At 48.4% G+C, this 24175-nt stretch overlaps 2 protein-coding genes across 2 annotated transcripts in view; one reads left to right on the top strand and one right to left on the bottom strand.

Moving 5' to 3' along the window:
- The window catches only part of LOC147465199 (Pseudouridine synthase family protein), a 91753-nt gene that overhangs the window by 17433 nt on the left and 50145 nt on the right, over nucleotides 1-24175 (top strand). The window contains exons 6-7 of the mRNA XM_086518811.1: nucleotides 19526-19648; nucleotides 19734-19835. Coding sequence (XP_086374937.1) covers nucleotides 19526-19648; nucleotides 19734-19835 — 225 coding nt within the window. The remainder of the gene's footprint in view (nucleotides 1-19525; nucleotides 19649-19733; nucleotides 19836-24175) is intronic.
- On the bottom strand, nucleotides 10764-11201 carry LOC147465200 (uncharacterized). Its single transcript, XM_086518806.1, has one exon. The coding sequence runs from the start codon at nucleotides 11199-11201 to the stop codon at nucleotides 10764-10766; it is 438 nt and encodes a 145-aa protein (XP_086374932.1).

Raw genomic sequence — 24175 nt, 5'->3', positions numbered from 1 at the left:
TTTGAGGAGTATTTGCTAGGTCCTCCTCCTCCTTCCATTTCGCATTCAATACTGGATGGTTCTTAACTAAGAACCGCCATTCACTTTACCTTTCTCTTTCATGTCTTGGAAAGCCAGTATGTGTTCCAGAACGAGTATCTTCTCGCTCTTTTTCATTTGAGGTTCATCCGGGAGCTATCACTGCTCCAAACCCATCATCATCATCATATTCATAATCGTGTTATATGCTTACAAATAACAGGTTCTTCTATACAACATTGGTTTCATTCAAAATCTTCCTCCAAAAAGTCTTATTTCATAAATTCATACAACAAAATAATGCTAATTCATCCATAATGTTCTATTTAAAATCTAACCTGGAATGAGTATCTCCTCGTCCCGTTGTATTTCCATTCTGTGTGTCATCCTCATTCTTGTGCCTTGTTGGGGCACCGTGCAACATTATGTCCTTGGTTCTCCACATTCAAAACACTTTCCTGCTTTGAAATATTCATCTTTCTGGTCTTCTGTCTGTTGAGATCGTGTATCTTTCTGTTCTTCTGTTAGTCGAGTTCGTGTATTTGTTTGTCTTCTGTTTCTGTTCTGACTCGTCGAAGGTTTATCTGGTGCGAAAGTCAAGTTACCCAAATGCATAGCGAATCCCCGCTTGGCATGTCCCATCAATTGTTGAATGGACTCTGACTTCTTCTAAAGGCAGTAGTCTTGAATTTCTTTTGGGAGTCAACAACCAAACCTCTCGATGTGCTCCTTCAAACTGATCTTCTTGAATGAAGAAGTTGAAGGAAAGTATCCCAAAATCTTTCACAATAATCATCCAAAGTGTCACCCCTGATCATCCAAAGATGGTTCCAATCGGTTCTCCCATCTCGTTTATACTCTTGAGTGAGCCATGAAGTTTCTTGAATTTTAGCCACTCTGGCGGTGCTTCTTTTCTTAATAAAAGAGTGGACCACCATGTCCGAGCATTGCCTTCCAAAAAGGATGCTGCTCGTCTAATCTTTGAGTGCTTTGTATTGCGGCCTCCAAAAAATGCTATATCAAACTGTTGAATAAAGGCTAAAGCCTTAGGAACATCTCGAAACCCTAAAGGTTTTAAACTTTACCGCTTGTCCACCCTCTTTGAATTCCTTGGCCTTCTTGCCCTTGTCGTCAAGAAAATCGTATTGATTAGCTCTGTAAAAGTGCTTCTTTTTTTGAATAAGACATATAGTCCGCTCGCCGTTTCTTGCCCTTTTTGTCCTTATCACTCGAGTCAGAAAAGGATGAGCTGTCCGAGCTGTCAAAAGAAGTTGAGGACGAAGTGGACAATACTTCAAAGCGTACATGCTTCTTATGTTTTTTTGCTTTCTCAAAAGAGGATTTTTAGCCCAAATAACCATGGAAGTCAAGGCGGTAGGTGGTGCTTCCCATGCGGTGCTATGCTTATGCTGGGTATTGATGCCCATGCTGGGTACTAATGGTGTGCAATCAGAGGGTATGTAGCTACTTTAAGTGCTTGTAAATGCACGTCTTGCGTACAGGCTCACAAGGGTGCTAGAACACTTACTAGGCTACCTGAACCCTAGTAGGTCAGCTTGTTCACATGCACATAGGGTTAGATGTGCACGTGACATAGGCGTTCGAAGATCTGACCCAAGCACCTCCCAGCACTCCAAGAAGCTAGAAGTCGAACCATCCTCCCTTGGGTAGCTACCTCTAGGAAGTGCCCTAAGGGCCTCATTGAGCTGCTCTAGCTGGAGAGGCATCTCTAGCATCAATTGCACGCATATCCTCAGGCTTTGAAGCAACTGACCCATCCGACGGTCTCTCAACTCGCTGACACTTGTGCACGTGTGGAGAGGCCTCACAGTCTTAAAGAACTCACCCATAACTCTGTCGCCCACGTGGGTCCACTCAGATGCTTGTTGATGAAAAGCATACATGCGACGCCGCTCCTCAATGGTGGTCAGTGCCTGTCGAGTGTGCTGCATCTGCTCCTCTAACCAAGGATTGTCCGGGTGACCCTCTTGATGAGCGCGTGGCGGTGTGTGCAAGTGAAAGAGCACGCGAGGAAGTGCAGTGTGTGTGCAGAGAGGGGAGGCCAAGAGCAGCAGGAGAGGAAGCGCTAGCAGAAGAAGAGGGAGAGAGAGAGAGCTCACGTTTTTGGGGAAAACTCAATAAGTGAGTTTTGGGTTTTCCCACTTTTATTATAAGTGACCTTCAAAAAATGTGTCCAGGTTCAATATGAATCTGGACAAAGTATAAAAATGTATAAAAAGGGGTTATTTAGGCCTTTAACCCAACAACCTCCCACTTAAAGGCATAAATCGCACCTTTAAGCTACGTGACTCCCACCATCTCTATGCATAGATGATGTTTTTTTTTTTTCCGAGAAAAAGATCCTTCTATTAGTTAATGAAAACTGCCCATAGGGCTACATCCACCTCTGCAGGAGAGAGCTACAACAAGCATGATGGGGAGACTCTCCTAATGAAAAAACAGCATATATACAATGGGGCTAAATCAAGAGATGGGAGGAGGGAAAAGCCACACAGGTGGACAGTAGTGCCATTTGAGCACCCCCTGGACCATGGTGTAAAAAGGCCCAGGGCGCCAGAGTCGAAGGAAAGCCTCTCGGCGCTCCCGCATGCGGTCGGAGCTGCCCTGTAGTCCCTCAAGCTGTCCTCTGAGAGTATGGATCAGCTCTAGCCAAAAGTCACGAACAGTCTCTGCTGGTGGCACAAGGCGAGCCTCAAAGATGCGGAAACAGCAGGCCCGCCAGATGAACCAGAGAGCTAAGCCGCTGATGAGCTCCCAACACTCCTCCCTCTCACTGCTCCACTCCTGTGGAGTAAGATCTGTAACAGGCTGGAGTGTAGGTTGTCCCCCCCGTATCACTATCATCTTGCTGGTGGAAGATAGCTCAAACTGAAGTGCCGGGCCCGTGAGGGTGGACCAAGCTGCTGCCCCCCAAGTGTACTGTCGAGCCGTGGAGAGGGCAGGCATCAGCCGAAGAACTCGTAGCCACACCTGCTGGGCCGAGGGACAGTCCCAAAGACAGTGACGCTGACTCTCCACCAACTGGTCACAGGCCGTACATGCGGCCGAGAGACCACTATGCACAAGCCAGCTCCCAACTGCTGTGGCTCTGTGTGCAACCAACCATTGGAACAAAGTGACGCGCCTCGGCTGTCTGGAGTCCCATAGCCTCTGCCAAAAAGCTACCAAGAACTCAACTGTGAGGCCCTCCTCCTGCCAATTACGTGCTGCAGCGGGGCGGGCCTCTCTCTGCACTGCAAGTATATGACGTCCTAGCCGAACGGTGTACTGAAAGAAAGGGACTCCTGGGCGGTCTGCAGAAGAGAAGGGGTCCCTCCATAGCCACTAACCAGGATCCCACTGCACTCGTGCCAATGGACAACACTCCCAAGCCCATAGCCTCCAGTGCCCTGTCTCAAGAGCTGCTGGGTCAGGGTCTATGACGCAAGTCCTCCCACAGATGCCCACAACACGGATCCTCTGGAAGCAGCACTCTGCTACCTGCGGGGCCTCTACTGCAACTCGCTGTAATCGTCCCCACCCTGAAGCTCGAAGAACAGGGCTGGGACAATCTCTGAACAGGCCCTGACTGAGATGAGAACCTCCAGTCGTGTGAAGGCTCCCATCCATCGGGGTGCTACTGGCTCGAGAGGTGTGAGCCACTCAGCGGGAACTGACTCTGAGATGTCCTGACACATGCTCTGAACCCCTCTCATGCCCTGTAGCTGGACAACCTGTACCTCCTCTGACAGACCTGTGAACTCTAGCCAGTCACCTAGAGAGTGCGCTGGACCTGCTGCCATGGGACCCCAAGAAACATGAGGCCTACTCCCAACCAAGTGGCCTCTCTGGGTGCTAACCATGGGGTTCCAGACGAGGGGCTGCCGTAGGCGCTCCTCCGTGCATGTCGGCTGTCTCTGCTCTAGGCCACGCCGTAAGAGCTCCCAAGAACGAAGCAAACTCACAGCGAATCGGTCCTCCAGTCTCCTGCTCAAACCAACTCGGCGCAACTCTGTGAAGATCTATCTGGTCGAAAGTTGCCAAGGTCCTCTTGACTGAGGCACCCTGGCACGAAGCCTCTGCAGCAAGAACTCCTTCCAGGGCTCCTCGCCTGGAAGAAGTCCTCTGACGACGAACTTCCCAAGAAGGGCTCTGCTGTGCTGTGCTGGATCAATTATCCCAAGCCCTCCCTGAGAGCAAGGGAGTGTGATGACCGACCAAGCCACCTTGGCTCGGGCAATCTGAGTGTCGCGTCCTGACCAAAGGAAGTTCCTGATCAGCCTCTCTACCTGGCTGATACAAGAACTCGAGAAGATCCAGCAGAAGTGATGTGCCACATAGTTGCCAACAACACCTTGTTGGCAACTACTATTCTACCAGCCAGCGAAAGTCGTGCTGAGCTCCAATGTAACAGCTTTCTCCTGATGGACAGGAGAAGCGGAGCAATCTGCTGCTCGGGGGACAAATCCAAACCAACCTGACAACCCAATTATCGAACTGCAGTCCCTGGAGGCATCCACCTGAAACCCTCTCTTGGCATCCACTCTGGCACAAGAGCACTGCCAACCGAGAAAGCCACTGTCTTTCTCCAGTTGATCAGTGCGCCCGATGCACAGCAGAAGGTCTCCAGAGCCTGCCCACACCTGTGTAGATTGGCCTCCTGGCCCTCTAAGTACAAGGCTGAATCATCGGCAAACTCAGCATCCAGAAGCTCATCTCCCCGTATAGGGAGTGCTAAGCCCCTCAAACCAACTTGTTGTGACACCAAAAATCTGCTCATCGCCTCCGCATAGAACAGAAAGAGAAAGGGGGCAAGAGGACAACCCTGTCTGACCGATCGTGTGAGCATGAAGCGCTCACCTCTACCTCCTGCCAAAAGCACCTGACTGTGAGCCTGTCTGTACAAAGCTGACACCCCTCTGATCCAAGCATCTGAAAAGCCCATCCTGCGAAGTGTGCCCTCTAGAAAGTCCCAGTCAACTCTGTTGTATGCCTTCTCAAAATCGAGAAGAAGAATCACAAGGTCCTCCCCACGGAACGTGCCAGGGCAAAAGCCTCCAAGAAAGTGAAGATGTTGTCAAGGATACTACGTTCCTTGACAAAACCTGTCTGAGTTCCATGAATAAGGCTCTCCAAAAGTGGCTGAATCCTCAAACTCAGAGCCTTGGCAAGAATTTTGTAGGCTGAGTTGAGGATGGTGATAGGGTGCCACTGTCGAATCTCATCCAAGGAGCCACCCTCCTTTGGAATGAGGTAAATCAGGCCCTCACTCATGCTATCCGGCATCACTCCTGTGTGCAGAATGTACTGAAAGGCACTACAAAGATCTGGGCCAAGCAAGTCCCAATACTCCAAGAAGAAGCTGGGAGTCAGCCCATCCTCACCGGGACAACTACCACGAGGAAGGGCCCTAAGAGCCGTGTGCAGCTCCTCAAGCTGAAGAGGTATCTCTAGCCTCTGGCACATCTCCTCAGTTACAAGACAAGGCATCTGAGCCGAAACCTGCTCCCTGCATGCATCCTGTCTCTCTGACTGAGGCTCAGCCGACAGTAGCTCACGGTAAAAGTCAGTAGCAACTGCACGCATATCCTCAGGCTCACAAACAACTGACCCATCGGGTCTCCTCAGCTGTTTGACCTTGGCATGCGAGTGCCGAGGTCCCACTGTCTCAAAAAAAGCACCTGTCACTCTGTCACCTACCTGAGTCCACTGAGATGCCTGTCGGTGAAAGGCAAACTCATGGCGCCTCTCCTCTGTGCAAGCAAGCTCCTGTCGAGCCTGCTGTAGCTGCTCCTCCAACCATGGACTGTCTGGATGTTGCTCCTGCATCCTCTGTAGTGAAGCAATGCCTCGTCTGAGACGCTGCTCCTCCTCTCTCACTGCAGCCCGTCAAGCCAAAGACTCCTGGAGAAAGAATGGCTAAGTTGAGCTAGGCCTGAGGCCACTCTGTCTTCCGGTAGAGCCTGGCTGTCCATGCCCTCTGTGCAAAGAGCCTCGACCCTCTCTCTGAGTGCTGAGTCCAACAAGACCCGCTCTGGGATGCGAAGCATCGTGCTCCCACTCCTCTGCCTGTCTGCCACTGTGAGGATCACTGGTGCATGGTCCGAGAAGGATGTCCTTGCCAGGATGCCCACTGATCCCCCCATGTCACTGAAGTGGTCACTAGTGTAGAAGCGATCTATCCGCGATAGATTCACTGCTCCCACTCTGCGGTCCGATCTAGAGAAGGCAAGACTCTCTGAAGGCCTCACAAAGCCTGAATGCTGCCATGTATCCGAGACCCTCAAAGTCATACACAACCTCTCCCAAGCTGCTAACTCGACTCCACGCACAGTAGCATGGCTGCCTCCGATCCTGTCAGAGGGGTCCTCCAACATGTTGAAGTCCCCTCCTACACACCAATGGTCAACCTGTGGCAGAGACTCAACAATCTGTGACCAAAACTCTGCACGAGCACTCGCCACATTGGGCGCATAAATGTTCAGGAAGCCCACAAGGTCACCCTGAACCTGCAGAGTGATCCACTGAGCCCTGCCTGGCACAATAATCCCTCTGCCCACAATGGCCTGCTGTAGTGAGTCCGCAATAGTCATACATACCCCACCCTGGATGCCTCCAGGTCCAAAAGCAGCTGACCAAAAGGTATCATAACGTCCACGCAAAATCTGACCACATCGCCGAATGCGGCTCTCAGACAAATGGTGCTCTTGAAGCATAAGGAGATCAATCTCTCCTTCCACAAGGCAACGCTGCAGCTCCTGACGCAATCGGCCCCGCTGTCACTGAAACTGGGGCCCACCTAATCCCTGCACATTCCACGAGACGATCCTCATGGGGAGCGAGAGAGAACAGATGCTGCCGCAGCAGCAAGACGGGCTATCTTCGAGGCAGGCTTGGATGGGGAGTAATCCGCATCCGAGCGTCCTCTAGATAGGCGAGCCTGTAGTGAGTGTCTGGCCCAAGCCCAAGCAGAGCGAGCCATGCATAAAGTAACCTCCTCTGTCCAGGAGTCCTCATGTATGTATACATAGCAAGGCAAACACTGCGTATCAGCAAAAAAGTATACCACAATGTGCCTACATCCTGCTGAGTCTGGGGGTGTCACCGCAAACTTGGCCAATGGCCACAAAGTCTGCAGCAAATCTGTAACTCCAAGTTCTCCCATGTGGTGAGAGAACTCGAGAACCTGTGTATGCAACCATCCCTCCACTGAGTCGAGGGACCACTCTATCTCGGTCCTACCACAGAGGGGAAAGGAGAAACCAACTGCCGAGTCCAAGGCCTCTGTCCCCCTAGCGGCGAGGAACAGAGCGTGGACCCTGAAGTAGGCTGCCTCGTGGTCTGCTGTGGAATCGCCGAGAAAGCGAGTGAATCCGTAATCGAAGAAATCCCAGCGGCGTCGGAGGTCAATGCTCGTCAGACCATGAGGGATAGCTGCAAGGGAAGATGTCTGAATCTGCAGAGGGGGCCGCAAGAAGGGCTGACCCTCTCTCGCTAGGCGACTCGTGGCAAAAGCACTGCCAAGAGATCTCCTAGCCGCCGACGAGGGACCAGTCTCCTGGGTCGACTGAGGTACTGGAGCAGGAGGAGGGGGAGCAGGAGCAGGGGGGGAGCAGGGGGGGGGGGGGAGGAGAAGAGAAGTGGGGTGGGGCGACAGAGACAGAGGGGCGAGATGGGGAGTGGGCGGGAGCGGAGGGCGGAGGAGGGGATGAGGAGGAAGAGGGGAGATCTGGAGGTGGGAAGGCTGGCGAGGGTGAAGCGGAGGTGGAGGCTGGCGTAGGGGACTCCTCCTGCTCAAGAGGACCAAAGCGGTTCCCTGTGGGAACCCACTGCTGGGAACCCACTGCTGATGAGTAGGCTGTCGTTGTGGCCCCTGGCGTCGACGGCCATGGGCCTGCTGCCACCCCTCCTCCGCTGGAGCCCCAGGCTCGGAGGGTGGCTCAGAATCTGTGCGCTGTGTCGCTGGCTGAGGCTGCGGCCCAGCCTTGGCAGGCTGGGGCTGGGGCTGAGGCTGAGGCTGAGGCTGAGGCTGAGGTGCAGGTCGTGGCCTCCTCCGTGGACAGGCCTTCGCTAGGTGGCCCATCTGTCTGCAAATGAAGCACTGGTTCGGGAGACGCAAGTACTCCACACTCTGTCGAAACCAACCCCCACTCACCCGAGGCAAGAGGATGACCTTCGGGAGCGTGTGGGTATCTCTGACCAAAACTCCATCTGAAGGGATGCTAGCCGCCTTGGCAGCTACTGATGTTGCCGTACGAGGTGTCTCTAGAACAGTCCCGATGGCGGAGCCAATCCTGGAGAGAAGTGGAAGGTACTCCCTCCGTAAACCCGGAAAGCAGACTGAGATGGGGATGTCTGCCTCCTCTACTAGCACATCCGAAGTCGGGTCAAAACCATGTCGCCACTGTCGAAAGTGGGCGCGTGATGCTCGGATAGCCGGTGGACTCATAGCTATGACCTTGGAGGCCATCTGAGAAGTCTCGAACTCGATCTGGTAGTACCCCCGTCCGAGGATCTGAACATCCAAAATCTTGCCCACCTCTGCGAGAAGGCGGGCCTCGAAAAGGTCTCGCAGCTCTCCTCTGCTAGGACGGGTGCCGAGAACCTTGTAGATGACAGAAGTCGCCTGCAAGCGCTCTACCTCTGCGGCAAGGCTCGCTTGCTCTGTCGGCGAAAGAGCAAGTCGAATGGTGGGCTCAGCGGGGTTGGGCGAGGGGGCTTCAGGCGAGTCCCTCTGTGGCGTAGCTGGAGCCTCCATCTGTGTCTACTGCTGAGTCGAAGAGGCGGATGGAGAAGAACAATCTGCAACCGAGGACGCCGAACACTTGTCCGAAGAACAAATGTTGCAGAGCCAGGCGCAAAGAAACCTTTGGGGATAATGCGGACAAAGGGGGGGGCGGGGGGGACAGAGGGCGGGCTAGGGGGCAGCTAGGGGGGGAGGGCAGCGGGCAGCAGGTGGCGGGCAGGGCTGGGAGGGGGAGACAGCGCAAGGCGGGAGGGGGCGGGGGATGCAGCGCGAGGGCGAGGGGGGGGGGCAGTGCGAGGGCGAGAGAGAGAAGGGGGGTGAGGGGAGGCGATGGCGCAAGAGGGGAGGGAGCGTGCAGCAGCAACGAGCTTTTTATGTGCAATGCTGTTAAGGTTTGGGCACTTGCGCTTTAAGGTTAAACAGAAAATGATTATGCATAGATGATGTTGTGCTTTGGGTAAGCACTTAGTGAGAGCATCAGCTGGATTTTGTGATGTATGGACCTTAACCAATGTAATAAGGCCATCCTCAAGCACTTTTCGTATGAAGTGATATCGCACATCAATATGCTTTGTGCGTGCATGAAACATGGCGTTCTTTGCCAAACATATGCACTTTGGCTATCACAACCAAGCATAGGTGCCTTGGCAGGCAAACCAAACTCACTGCATAGGCGTGCTAACCAAATAGCTTCTTTGGAAGCTTCAGTGGCTGAAATATATTCAGCCTCTGTCGTAGACAATGCAACAATCTTTTGCAATCTAGAACACCATGAAACAGCACCTCTCGCAAGAGTAAATACATAGCCACTTGTGGATTTCCGTGTATCCACATCACTAGCCATGTCAAAGTCACAAAATCCTTTCAATTCCATTGGTCCTTCACCATAGCAGAGACATTTGTTTTTAGTCCCTTTCAAGTACCTCTTAATGGACTTTACTGCATCCCAATGCAACCTGCCTGGATTAGCCATAAATCGGCTTACAACTCCCACTGCATGGGCTATGTCAGGCCTAGTAGCAACCATAGCATACATAAGTGAACCACAAGCTGAAGCGTAAGGCACACTTTGCATGTCATTGGCTTCTTCCTTTGACTTGAGACAATCATCCTTGGAGATCTCAACATATGGCTGTAATGGCACACCAAGAGGCTTTGCTTCAGCCATGTTAAATCTGTCCAGCACCTTTTCAATGTACTTTTCTTGCGACAAATACAATAGGCGCTTGTCTCTTTGCCGTGTAACACGCACTCCAAGTATATGTTCAGCTGCCCCAAGGTCTTTCATTGAAAACGCAGATTTCAGCTGCCCTTTAAGAGCATCAACATTGCTTCTTTTCTTTGCAGCTATCAACATATCATCTACATAGAGCACAAGAATGATAGGGCTGCCATCCTCATCACATTTGGTATACAAACAATGGTCTGCATGGCTTCTTTTGTAACCATGTTTAAGCATGAAGCGATCAAACTTCTTGTACCACTGTCTACATGATTGTTTCAGCCCATACAAGCTTCTATTGAGCATACATACCAAATGTTCCTTGCCAGGGATAACAAAACCCTCGGGTTGCTTCATGTAAAGCTCTTCTTCCACATCACCATGCAAGAAAGCGGTATGTACATCCATTTGGTCCATTTCCAAATCAAGAGCAGCAACAATGGCAAACAATACACGCAAAGTGGTCATCTTCACAACAAGAGAGAACACTTCCTGAAAGTCTATGCCCTTGGTTTGAACATATCCCTTTGCCACAAGCCTTGCCTTATACTTAGGTTTTGCATCAACAGTCTTGATTTTCTACACCCATTTGTTAGGAATAGCCTTCCTTCCTTTGGGCAATTCAACCAAATCCCAAGTATGATTAGCATGCAAAGCTTTAATCTCTTCCTGCATAGCAAGCTCCCACTTGTCGCTGTGCTCACATGTCTTTGCCTCTTTATACGTAAGAGGCTCTCCCTCATCTGTCAACATAATGTAATGCAAAGAGGGGTCATATCAACTCACAGGCCGTCTTTGACGAGTAGACCGCCTCACGCAATGATCCACATTATAAGGCAATGGGTTTACATTAGGTGGCACGACAAAATCATCAACAATGGGCTGCTGTACATCATTTTCAGCACCATTTTCAGCATTGTTTCTTGGCTGCAAATGCCCTTCAGGAGCCTCAATTTGCTGTCCAACATCATCTGGCTCAAACACCACTGGATCATCTTCATTTTCAGCCATTTGTGATGCATCCTGAGGGTCAAAAATAGGCCTAACAGGTGGTTGGTCATGCTGAAATTTCACCCTTTTATGGTCATGCTTTGAGGCACAATTGTTTTGAAGCAGCCTTGCCTCATTAAAAGCAACATCCCGGTTGCGTACAACCCTTTTGAGCTGAGGTAACCAAATCCTGTAACCCATTTCGCCTTCTTCACCATATCCCATGAAGAGGCCTTTAATGGACTTCGCATCCTGTCAATGAACATTTAGAGAGGCGTCAAAGTCATAAGCATCATCATTTGACAAAGTGACACACAAGATGTCCTCTATATCTGACAGCTCCTCGATCACGACAGTAGAAGCCACATTGGCCTTCTCTTTGTCCTTTGAGCTATCCTGTCCATCTGCCTTGACTTCTTCTTCTCTTTCTTTTTGTCTCCGCCATTGTTTTTTCTTTCTAACTCAGCTTTATAGTACCTGCAATCGTGTTTCTTGTGACCTTTCCTGCCACATTGATAGCAAGTCCCATCACCCTTGCCTTTGCGTGCATTTCCCCTTTCTTTACTCTTACTCTTACTCCTTTGTGCATAAGCATTCTTCTTTTCTGTCGTGCCTCTAACCATGTTGGCAGAGCTGCCTCCCTCTCCACTTGCTTTCCTCCTAATTTCTTCATTCAAGATAGAACCCCTAACACCATCAAAGGTCAAATTTGGGTCATTGGACAACGAAACCACCAAAGTTTCCCATGACTCAGGTAAGGCCATAAGCAATAAGATAGCTTTCAGCTTATCATCAAAAGGGGGCAAGCTAGAATCATGTAACTGCGACAAAGTACCTGCGAATAATGATAAGTGCTCTGCCGCGCTCTTGGACTCATCTAGTTGCATGCCAACAAGTTTTCGCATCAAGTGCACCTGGTTGACATGCGGCGTATTTTCATACATTCCCTTTAACTTCTCCCACACAGCAAAAGCAGTCGTGAGGCCTTTTACATCAATGACGGTCTCATCTGTCATGGCCATTTTAATGTATGTAACGGCTTTCCTGTTCATGCTAACCCATGCTTCATCTGTCATATTCTGTGGCTTCACCTGTTCAAGCGCCCCTTCGCAATCCTTAAGAAATGGGATTCCCTGAATCCCGTCTTTCCGAAGATGAAAACCTGTACCATCAAACCTCCTAATCTTGAAGAGGTTCTTCACATCCGAAGAAGATGAGGCCATAGTTGCACGAAATAAGAGGGATAATACGCTGATTTCTTGTGCAAAATGCGCAAAAATCGGAGTATAGCCTCACAAAGATGCGCACTACAGCTCCAAATGGTCACATGAGCAATTTGGGGCAAAATAGGACGTTTTGGGCACAAAATTCAATTTCTGAAATTTATGCGCAGGAAATTTCAGCGAGCGAATTTGTGCTCGAAAACAACGAATTTAGTTGTTTTTAGCCTTAGAAGACATACATACGGCTAATACACAGCCTTTAGAAGCATGTAAGTGCAAAAGCCCCAATTTGTAGCATCAAAATTGCATGAAATTGAGCCACAAATGGTCATACATCGACAAAATTTGTCAAATGTGCGTAGATTGTGTCAATTTGCACTTACCGAATGTAATCGCACCATAAAAACACTTGCAAAAACTTGCGTAAATATGAAATTTGCTTAACACACCTGTTTTAGGGCTTCTTTTTGGCAATTTCAGGGTTTTCGGGTGGCGGGGACTTAGCAAAAGTATTCCCACACCTTAATACATCATTTGCAAAATTTGTATTTTCGCTGTCATAACCTATAATTTCCTGTTTTTGACCTAATTTCAGTCTGTTTTAGGTCAATTTGGGTTGCCGAGAGCTCTCTAGTGTCCGGGGACGAGTCCTTTGGCGACGAAATTGCAAAATCTCGCAATAAAGTTGACCTTCTTGGCTGAAATTCAGCGTTTGCAGGTTTGGGGGCAAACCCTAATCGGGCTCTGATACCAGTTGATGAGTGCGCGGCGGTGTGAAAGAGCACGCGAGGAAGTGCAGTGTGTGTGCAGAGAGGGGAGGCGAAGAGCAGCAGTAGAGGAAGCGCTAGCAAAAGAAGAGGGAGAGAGAGAGAGCTCACGTTTTTGGGGAAAACTCAATAAGTGAGTTTTGGGTTTTCCCACTTTTATTATAAGTGACCTTTAAAAAATGTGTCCAGGTTCATATTGAACCTGGACAAGGTATAAAAATGTACAAAAAGAGGTTATTTAGGCCTTTAACCCAACAACTCTTGCATCCATTGCAAGGAAGCAATGCCTCGTCTTAGTCGCTTCTCTCCTTGGCCGCAGCCCAGGCGAGCTGCAGACTTCCAAAGGAAGAAGCGACTAAGCTCAGCAAGTCGAGTGGCCACCTTTCTATCAAGGGTACCCTCAGTGCCCAAACTCTCTGTCCAAAGTGCCACCATTCTCTCTCTGAGCTCTGTATCTAGCAAAATTCTCTCGGGGATGTGCAACATTGCACTCTCACTCCTTTGACTGTCTGTCACAGTAAGAATCACTGGCGCATGAATTGAGAAAGAAGTCCTTGCCAGAATGCAAACAGATTCTCCTATATCACAGGTGCGGTCACTCACGTACAAGCGATCTATCCGAGATAGATTCACTCCTCTTACTCTACGTTCGGAGCGAGAGAAAGATAAGTTATCTGGGGGCCGCACAAAGTCTGCATTGTGCCAAACATCCTCAAGGTCATACAAAACGCTCCCAAGCTGCCAACTCAGCGTTGAGCACAATAGCATGGCTACCTACAATCCTATTTGAGGGGTCCTGTTTGACACAATAATACCTCTGCCCACAATGGCCTGCTGCCATGAGTCCCCGATAATCATACGTACCTCTCCCTGAATGCATCGAGGCCCAAAAACAGATGTCCACAATGTCTCATAGCAGCCACACAGAATTTGACCACATCACCGAATGTGGCTCTCACAGAGATGGTACTGCTGAAGGATAAGAATCTCAATCATACCACCCACAAGGCATCTGTGAAGCTCTTGACGCAAGCGACCCCTCTGATGTTGAAACTGGGGTCCAACTAATCCCTGCACATTCCATGAGACAATCCTCATGGGATCAGTGAGAAAAGACTGATTGTGCAACAATAGCCAACCTCGCTATCTGCCAGGCGCCTTGGATGGGGAGTAATCCAATCCGAGCGACCCAAAGATAGTCGTGACTGTAGAAACTGTCCAACTCAGACCCAGGAAGAGTATGTAGCCCGCCGGGCTACCTCCTCTATCCAGGATTCCTCATGTACATATACATAGCAGGGTGTACTCTTGGTGTTAGCAAAAAAGTGTAACACAATGTACCTACATCCTGTTGTATCCGGTGGTGTCACAGAAAACTTGGCCAACAGTCACAGAGTCTGTATCAAATCTGTCACCCCCAAGTCTCCCGTATGATGAGAGAACGCGAGAGGCTGAAGCTGAAGCTAGTCCATCTGTGAATCCAAAGTCCACTCAGTCTGATTTCCGCCACACAGTTGGAAGGAGAAAGTAACCGTTGTGTCTAGGGCTTCTGTCCCTCTAGCTGCTAGAAATAGTACGTGGACTCTGAAGCAAGACACCTCAAGGTCGGGAGAGGAATCGCCGAGGAATTGTGTAGTCAGAAGCGAAGAAGTCCCACGGTGATGAATGTTGAAACTACTCGGTCCTCGAGGGTCTGCTGCAGAAGGTGACGTCTGCATCAACAGGGGCATCCACAAGAATGGTTGCTCCTCCCCTGCCAGGCGGCTTGTGGTAAAAATTTAAAAAACTGCTAAGAGACCTCCTAGCTGTTGATGAAGGTCCAGTTCCCTGGGTTGGCTATGAGGTAGGAGAGGGAGAAGAGAAGGGGGGCTAGAGGGTGGGATGGGAGGGGCGGGAATGGGGGAGATGGGGCGAGGTGGTGGTGATGGAGGCAGGGGGGTAGGGGCGGTAGGAGGTGCTGCTATTGGTCCGGTTCAGGTCGACCCCCAGGGGCGTCAAATAGGCTTGGTGGTCCCTCATGACGTCGACCACTAACTTGCTGCCAGCCCTCCTCCGTCTGGGCACCAGTCTTGAAGGAAGAACCTGCCTGAGCACCTTGTGTCTCTGCCTACTGGGTTGGCTAGCCTTAGGAGGCTGGGGCTATGTCGCGTGTCGAGGCCTCCTTCGTGGACAAGCCTTCTCAAGATGGCCCATCTGTCGACAAATGAAGCACTGATTCGGGAGACTCGAATACTCCACATTCTGATGGAGCCAACCACCACTCATCAGAGGTAGTAAAATGACCTTTGGGAGGGCGTGGGTGTCTCGAACCAAAACGTGTATTGTAGGTATGCCTGCTGCCTTGGCAACGACAAGTTGCCTTGCGAGGTGTCTCCAAGACAGTCCCAATCTTAGAGTCTATCGAGGAAAGTAGCGGTACTCTCTCGCTAGGCTAGGAAGCAGACTGAGATGGATAGGTCTTCCTCCTCGACAAGAGCATTGGAAGCCGGATCGATTGAAGCCATGACGCCTTTGTCAAAAATGAGCTTAGGTTGCTCGGATGGGCAAGGGGCTTATCACAACGACCTTGGATGCTATCTCGGAAGTCTCAAACTCAACTGATAATAGGTGCGCGCGAGAAGCTGAATGTTGATGATCTTTTCCACCTGTGCTAAAAGGCGGGCCTGAAGGAGATCACGCACCTCCCCTCTGCTAGGTCGGGTGCTAATGATCTTGCAGGTAATAGAGGTGGCCTGAGGGCACGCCACATATGCCTCTAAGCTTGCTTGCTCTATCGGCGAAAGAGGAAGTGGGATGGTGGGTTCCACAGGGTTTGGTGAGGGGGCTTCAGTCGAGTCCCTTTGTGGCGGAGCAGAATCCTCCATCTGTGTCTGCTGCTGTAATGGTGAGCGAAGGTGGATCGAGGACGTCGATGGGAGCGAGGTGAAGCGACAAGACTAGTCAATGCCGCTAGGAAACGACACCGAAGATGAGCTCAGGTGAGCAACCCAAAGAGCATGGGGGAGGGGGGGTGGGTGGCGTGAGGGCAGTGGCGAGGGCTTGGCGGGCATCACAGGGCAGCACGAGGGGGGGAGAAATGGGGCGGGCTTGGCAGGTTTGGGGCAGCACAAGGGGAAGCAGGAAGGTGGGTAGCTATGGCGAGTGTGAGAGCAGCAGCGGCGAGCGTCGCAATCAGATACGTTTTGTTTGCAAATCGTATAACCTGTAACCTTCGCTTTCAGATTGTAACCAACCTAATTTCACTAATTTTTAGTTTAGGTGTAGTTTAATTAGTTTGTAGGTTTGCCTTAGTAGCATGGAATTTGCTAGTTTTTTTTTTGTTGGTTTAGCATGGCTCTCGTATCTGACTAATTTAGGAGTAGGTAGTACTAATTTTCACACGTTAATTTCATAGTAACTTAAAACGAATTTTGTGTTTGTAAGTTACTAATATCACTAACCAGCACTAGTTTTTGACTAATTTTACTAATTTTTGTGTGCTTCCATATTTATATTTGCATACTTTTAATGCATGATTCGCTTTGTGTGCTTGCAATTTTATGTTAATGGACTAATGCAATTTTTGACTATTTTGCTAATTTTTGTGTGCTTCCATAGTTATATTTTCATACTTTTAATGCATATTGACTAATGTTTTTAGGATTTTTTTTTGTCATTTGTCAGCTTAGGTGGTTGAATTTGGACACACACACACACACACACACACTAATGTGTGCATTGTGCATTGCCATTTTTAGTGATTTTTTAATCTTGTGGCCATTTGGTGTTGCATAAAAGTAGTTTTAGGGCATTGAGTTGGTATCTAAACGCATTTTGTAAGTTGCAGTACATGGTTGTTGCTGTTGTACGTACACTTTCCGGTTCATCACGTGCAACAATTGTTGGGCACAATTTTGCAATCTTTCTCATTGCCACTCATTAGAGGGTTGCTTGAGGCATTTTGTCTGCGTTCAATTGTTCCTAGTTTCCCATTCTCTGTCGAAATGTTGTTGAAGTTTTTCAAAAATTCATGTGCATTAAGTGTATTTTGGTTCTAGATTAGATTTCCCTATTCACTGAATTTCACAAAAATCTGTTGAAATTATACCAAAATTGAACATTCAATTGATGATTGAGGTAAACATGTCAAATCTAAGATTTTAGCACTTAAACTTAATTCGATGTTCATTGTTGTTCCAAAATTCAATTTGGATTCTCATTTGCTCTATTAGAAGTTATTTTGCTTAATCTTTTCTCTTTTTGTCTAAATTGGGTTCAAATTGATTGATTGAGATATCCAATTGACCAAAATCGAAATTGGGTTCAAATGCGTTCAATTTGATTGATTGAGATATCCAATCGGTTGTTGTAGCGTCTGTTCGTGTGTTGCTATTGATTTTTCGCCTGGGTGTCCAAGCCTGTTGTAGTGGTATTAGAGGCCAGACGATTCTTCTCCTACGGAGGATCTGATCCATTTTTTTGCAGCATACATGGGTTTGAGGAGTGAATTTGACAGGGAGGAAAGCATCCCACCTGTTATAGCTATACTGGAGGATGAAGAGGACTTCATTCTAGTGGAGAAATGGAGAGAATCAACGGGAGCAAGCCTCCTTCCAAGGAATTGAAGAGGAGAACGACAAATTCTTAGTAGAGGATCTCCGCAAAGTGGAGTACAAGCGCCAGTTTCACATTGACACTTGTGCCAAGCGCATGATCAAATAGTCTTAAGGACCTGAACTATGTGAAATATGTGAAAAATCATTTGCTTGACGACATTCACAACAGATGGCAGAAGGTCATCAACACTCCGATCAAGTCAGCCATGAAGACCAAGGCAAAGCCGGGTGCAGAACAACATAAGGTTGTAAGGTATGTAGTATTCGGTACGTGTACGGTACGTACTGTACGTTGTACCGTATGGATTGGGCCATAAGGTACGTAAAATTCGTAGTATATTTTTTAAAAGCTAAAAATACAAAGAATTTCAAATTTATATACAACCTAGCTAGTTTAAAAACACTGCACAATACTTAAACATAGCCACAACTTTCAAAAAACACTTAAAATCACCCCACAAGTTAAGTAACCGCTAGATAACTCTGCAACACAATTAACGCACACTTCCAAGTTGAATACAAAACTTACAATCTTTCGCGAGGTTAGGACTCTAGAGTGCCTCCTTGCATACTCCAAACACAAAGAGAGGGAGGGAGGGAGGGAGGGAGAAAGTACCTTATCGGTGGCGGCAAATCCTTCCTTGGTCTCTGTGCAGACACTGTGCAGAGACTGTGTTCTACTCTCTGATTCTCTGTTGTGATAATAACGAGTATAGGATAGGTGGACTTATTAAAGGCCTCGCCCACCTAATCCAACCACGGGGAATAGGCACCGTCGGCGATTTTTTTTTTCCAGAGGTTTATTTTTTCAGAGTTTTTTTTTTTTTTTTTGGTGTGGGTACGTACGGAATCGTACGGTGCGTACGGATACCGTACGGACGTACCGTACGGTACAGAACCATACCGTACGTACGTACGGAAACAACCTTGGAACAACTGAAACTGTGCTCGCAAGAGGAGTTTGAGGAAGTTCTTTGTCAGAAAAGCAACCAGTTGATGAAAGACAAGAAGCACTCTCGGAAGGGCAGCAAGTTAGAAGATCATGTTGGCTACTTGGGCCAGAAATCTACTTTGGAGGCCGCTAGTGGATCCAAGTAGCGTGTTTTCTTTGAGGATGACCCCAGTCTTCACACAGCTCCGACAGTTCCTCTTCCTCAAGTTCCAGCAAGGATGACTAGAGGTGGAAGAAGCGGAGAAAGAACAAGAAAAGCAAATTGAAGAAAGCCAATAGAAATATCCTAGAAGTCACATCCAGATCCTCTTCCTCCTCTGATAGTTCATATAGTGATATCCACCCTTTTAAAATGGGGAATGAAGGGCTGTAGCCTGTAGGGCATGAGAGGCAAGTAGGAAACAATATTGCGAGGCTATGGAAAAATCTAGCAAGCCTGCCAGAGGCTACATGGCCATGAATCGAGCCAAAACCCAGAGCTACACATGGCTAGAACACTCCACTTCCCTGTGCAGTCTTCCTTTCGAGGATCTGAGAGGTGGTGTTTGGCATATCCCTGGATTGGTCCAGTTGGCCCCTTTATCTTGCAAGAACAGTGAGAGGGACAGGCCGTTTTGTAAGCAATCTGCAACCATCATGTGAGGGTTTTCTGGACAAAGGATATCTGCAACAAATCTTCGGCGAGGTGAAACCGGAGGGGGCTGAGGGCAAGGTGGTGATAGGTTTGGGCATCGGCTAGGCAAGGAGCAGAGTGAGGAGCGGGCAGAATAGAGCCGCATGCTCAGGGTAGGCGAGGGCGATCATATAGTGAAGGGTAGCAAAGTAGCAGCAAGTCCAATTTCATGGAGTAACGTCTTTCAAAAAACCTATTTTTTATGCTTGATTTTGTTTCATTTTCTCAAATGCAATCAGATCTCCTCTTATTTTCTTTGTTTCATCATATTCACTGACTGTTTAATAGTTGTTTTGTTTAGCTTTTGTCTACCCTTGCTGGTTTTATGTATCTTCACAGGTGCATAGGCTTGACAAGGATACAAGTGGCATAATGGTGATCGGCAGAACACAGGAGAGTACTGCTCTGCTACATGATATGTTTCGTGTAAAGACTGCTAGTGCAACCTCGTCAGATCATAAGGCATGCTTGAATTTCGTTGTTCACTGCAATTGGTGCATTAGGTTCAATTTGTAGTGATACTGATAGAGCCCTTTTGCAAGCTCAGCATTCTGAGGATGGAATCAGAGGTATAAAGCGCAAATACTTTGCATTGGTAATTGGGACACCAAACAAGCGCAAAGGTCGTATCGTAGCTCCCTTGAGAAAGGTAGAGTATCTTCTTTTTGACAACATGTTCCAGCTTGTACTGATGTCAGCATTCTGCAGCTGAAGTTGTATTTTGAACATTTTGATTTCTATCATGCAAATCTCAAGCCTCACACACTGTATGGGACTGTCCGCCATTTCAGACTTGGCTATGAAGGATTTATGAGAACCGTCCTGACCTAGTTTATGTTAATCTGTTTACCGATTCAGTTGTTCATGTTCCCAAGTAGGCCGACTTAGCTATGAAGAATTTATGAGAACTTTCATGACCTAGTTTATGCTAATCTGTTTACTGATTCAGTTGTTCATGTTCCCAAGTAGGCCTACTTTATTTTCTCTCTACGTTCAATTCAAATTAAACGTGGCTTTTCATATGTGCTTGATCTGCAGGACATGGTATGGTGCATGCATTGGGGCATGCCAATAATAATACAACTCTCTCTCTCTCTCTCTCTCTCTCTCTCTCTCTCTCTCTCTCTCTCTCTCTCTCTCTTGCTAGACGACGACCACGAGTCACAGGCTACAGGGGCGCGAGCTCCCACCACCGACAGATCGAGGAGATCCGAGCCCGGGAGCGCCGTGCCACTGAGGAGCGAGTGGCTCAGATGAGGGCCGACCCGACAGCTTTCATCCGGGTAGCCTTGGCACCAGACCCGCCCATGTACCACATATTACATCCCCCCATTAGTACAGGATGGAGCTAGATAGCTTGATGCATTCTCACGATTGTACTACCTTGAGCATATATACATGCATATACCCCTAGAGATAGAGCTCCATCCCTCCTCAGATACTCCACTACCTACATTCAGTTCAGTTTTGTATCAGTTTTGTTTCATTTGTCTTTCCGATAGACGGATGACATACACACCATGTACATTTGATTTGTCTCATAGGCCGATTTCGGCCTGACATAGATGTTAAAAATCTTTCTTTCTTTCTTTCTTTCTTTCTTTCTCTCTCTCTGCGCGCTGACCCACTGCTGCACCTGCGCTGCAACCCTCTGCCTGCGCGCTATCTCACCTGCGTGCTGCCCTCTTGTTGAAGAAGCTGCGCGCTGACCCACTGCTGCACCCTTGCGCTGCCCCCCCCCCCCCCCCCCCCCCCCCCCACACACACACACACACACACACACACACACACACACACACCCCACCCCCACCCCGCAGGTACAGCAGCAGCAGACAGTCTGCCAAAAATCAGAAATCACAGGCCTTCAGACAATTGAAGAATTCAGGGAATTTACAGGAAATTCAATAACTGCAGAATTTGAAAATTGCAGAATTGACAGGAAATTGCAGAAATTACATAAATCGGGGCTTTTTGTCGCTTTGGTCGTATTTTGCAGAAATTGCAGGAAATGCGCCATGTATGCTTAGTGTGGAACATGTATGCATAATGTGGAAGCACCTGTGCGTGTAGGCCCATTTTTCCTCGTTTTTGACACCAATCAAACATGAGGAAGCAAAATGATAAGGCCAACCCCTTAGAAGATGCAGTTTCAAAGAGCAAAGAAGAAATGGTCGAAACCGTTAACAATATCAACCGCCAACTAATAGGGACAATAAGAATGCTCGAGGATCGCGTTTCGGCCCAAAAAAGCAAGATCGCGGCAATGGGAGATCGCATGACGGCCCAAGACGGAGAGATTGCATCACTCAAGAAGGAGCTGGCCGAGGCACGCTCACGAAACACGCTTGAAGAAGGAGAATTGCAACCTTCAGTAATAGAAGAGCTCAACACGATCAAAGAACAAGTGCGAGCCATCAAAGAGGGGGAAGAGCAACACAAAGAAATGACGACCTCTTGGGTGGATGTTATCACAAAGACTCAACAGAAGGCAGATGAGGCGAGAAATGGATTGAGGTTGCCAAGAAGGGGAAAAGCAAGGAAACAACAACGTCCACACCCACCATAATTAACCTGACACTAGAAGAGGAGCAAAGAAGGCGTGTGCGCTCTCTACATGTGAGAATTTGTGGCCTTAAAGACAAAGATAATGTGGACAAAGAGGTAAAAGAACTCATGGTTTTGATGGGGGTTCATGAGCCGATGCACTCAAGAGCATGGAGAGTGGGCAACAAGAAAATTGGGAGCAAGGGGGAAACCTCGAAAGAAAGGGCACTCATCCTTCGTTTTTCCTCCATGGAAGCGAAGGACTTTTTGAAGAAGAGACCAACTCTTAAGAAAACGGGCATCTTTCTCGGGGATGATCTTACCCTCTCACGGATTGAACATATGCAAGAGGTAATGCCAGAGATTAGAGCGGCAAGGAAAAAAGGTAAGATCGCTTTTTATCAAGATGGAAGAGTGGTGATATTGGAGCCACGCTCCACATGACAGTGTGAGACCTACGGGACCACACTCAAAGTTGTTACCTGGAATTGTAATGATCTATGTGTCTTGATGTGGATGCTTTTGAGGAGAGTTTTATTGGGAGAGACATCATCTTCTACTCCGAGACACATTAGGCCCCTGGGCAGTCTATGCCTCACATTAGTGGATACAGACACGGTACGGGACGAGACGTGTAATATGAGGTGTACAATACGCGTACTAGACGTATTTTTGAAAATAAAAAATAAAATACGTCAACTTTGTTAGATATGATACTTTAATAAGAACAAATGAAGCGGTTCATGGACCTCTGCAATGACTCTTCAATATTTAGCCATAGCATACATAAACAAGCACCATGAAGCTCTAAAACTCAATTGATCAATTAGAAAAAGACATGTTTTGAGCAAAAAAACGTTAGAATAGAAAACACTATGAGACGTATTGTACGTTTTAATACGGGACGTCGTGTATTCTAAATAAAATACGCGTATTTTAGCTGCTATGGATACAGATGGGAGACAGTTTGTAGACAGGAGACACGATAAGCGCACAGAGGGCGGGGCTCAGGAGGAGTGGCAGCGTTATTCAGGAAGGAGTTACAGCCATTGATACATATAGCTCGTAGGGATGCGTAAGCTAGGTACATGTGGGTGAGATTGAGAGCAGAGACTGGTAGATATCTTTACATTGCCATTTGCTACTTTCCCCCGAGTACGTCAATATATGCACCACCCAGAGGACAACCCCCCTTCTCTATTTTGGATGATGACATATGAAAATTCTCTAGAGATGGCGACATTATCATTCTAGGGGACTTCAATGCTAGGATTGCCCATCATCAGACTATATTTTATGATACTTCAGAGGAGATGCCGAGAGGGCTGGATATTGCTGAGACGGGCCTATCCAGAATATCACACATACTGAGTATGGATGGCACTTGATCGACTTGGGGACTCCACTTGGGTTGGCCATCTTGAATGGCCTACAGAGATTTCTCAATGCGGGAGGCTTCACATGCTTTCCACAGAGATATGAAGCCAGCACGGTAGATTATGTCATGGCACAGCCGAGCCTCATATCTAGTATACAGGATCTCATAGTTGGGCCTAGACCTATTAGGATGACCATCTCTTTCCAATTAAATGTAGCCCACATTCCACGGGTAGCAGCCCTACTCGCTACACCTTCACGCGGGACACGGATTCTGTATACATAGACAGGATTTACAGGCGCCTATCCACTGAGGAGCCGGGGCGACCTTTGGAAGAGCTTACTACTATATTGACACAGACATTACATGATGTAGCAGCAGAGGTATACCCACACACATAGCCTGAGCAGAGACGTCATTCTGGGAGCATACCTCAGAACAGCTGGTATGATGAGGAATGCCGTCAGACTAAGCTAGACTTCATAGGGAAGTGCTTTTGGGGGACATCACACACAGACAGTCACAGATTGACTTTCGACGCCTAGTGCGGTGGAAGAAGAGGGCATTTTTGGCTCGATTAGAGCAGGACCTATACCAACTATTCTTGAGCCAAGACTCGCGTGAGGCATGGAGGCTCTTTCATGACCAGTTTCCCCCCCCCCCCCCCCCCCCCCCCCCCCCCCCTCGCCATTACCTCGATAGAGAACTGGGGTCAGTACGCATCATCTTTGTACTCAGTTTCTAGACAGCAGCCCCTTCCCGACCCCCCCGATCCATGCCCACACACATGTGCCTTTTTCACCGCTGAGATGGTGAAGAAGGCCATTGACAGGATGAGGACTGGGAGAGCATATGATCATGATGGCTTAATGGCTAAGCATTTCATGCATGCCAGAGATCTACTAGCAAAGCTTCTAGCAGTTATGTTTAACCGTGCCATGTGTGAGGGCTTGCTTGATACTTGGAGCTTGTCTACGATCATACCTATCTTCAAGTTAAGAGACCCTATGGAGCCTGGAAATTATCACACTATCATGATTGGATACACATTGGCACGGTTGTACGCA

Source organism: Adiantum capillus-veneris, chromosome 1 (genome assembly GCF_014529385.1).
Source record: "Adiantum capillus-veneris isolate H3 chromosome 1, ASM1452938v2, whole genome shotgun sequence".
Lineage (NCBI taxonomy): Eukaryota > Viridiplantae > Streptophyta > Polypodiopsida > Polypodiales > Pteridaceae > Adiantum > Adiantum capillus-veneris.
The sequence above is the reverse complement of the archived record's forward strand: the minus strand, read 5'-3'. Positions and strand labels throughout refer to the sequence as shown.

Coding starts and splice junctions, on each gene's coding strand:
- LOC147465200 (XM_086518806.1), bottom strand. CDS start 11,201: ATGGGATATGGTGAAGAAGGCGAAATGGGTTACAGGATTTGGTTACCT.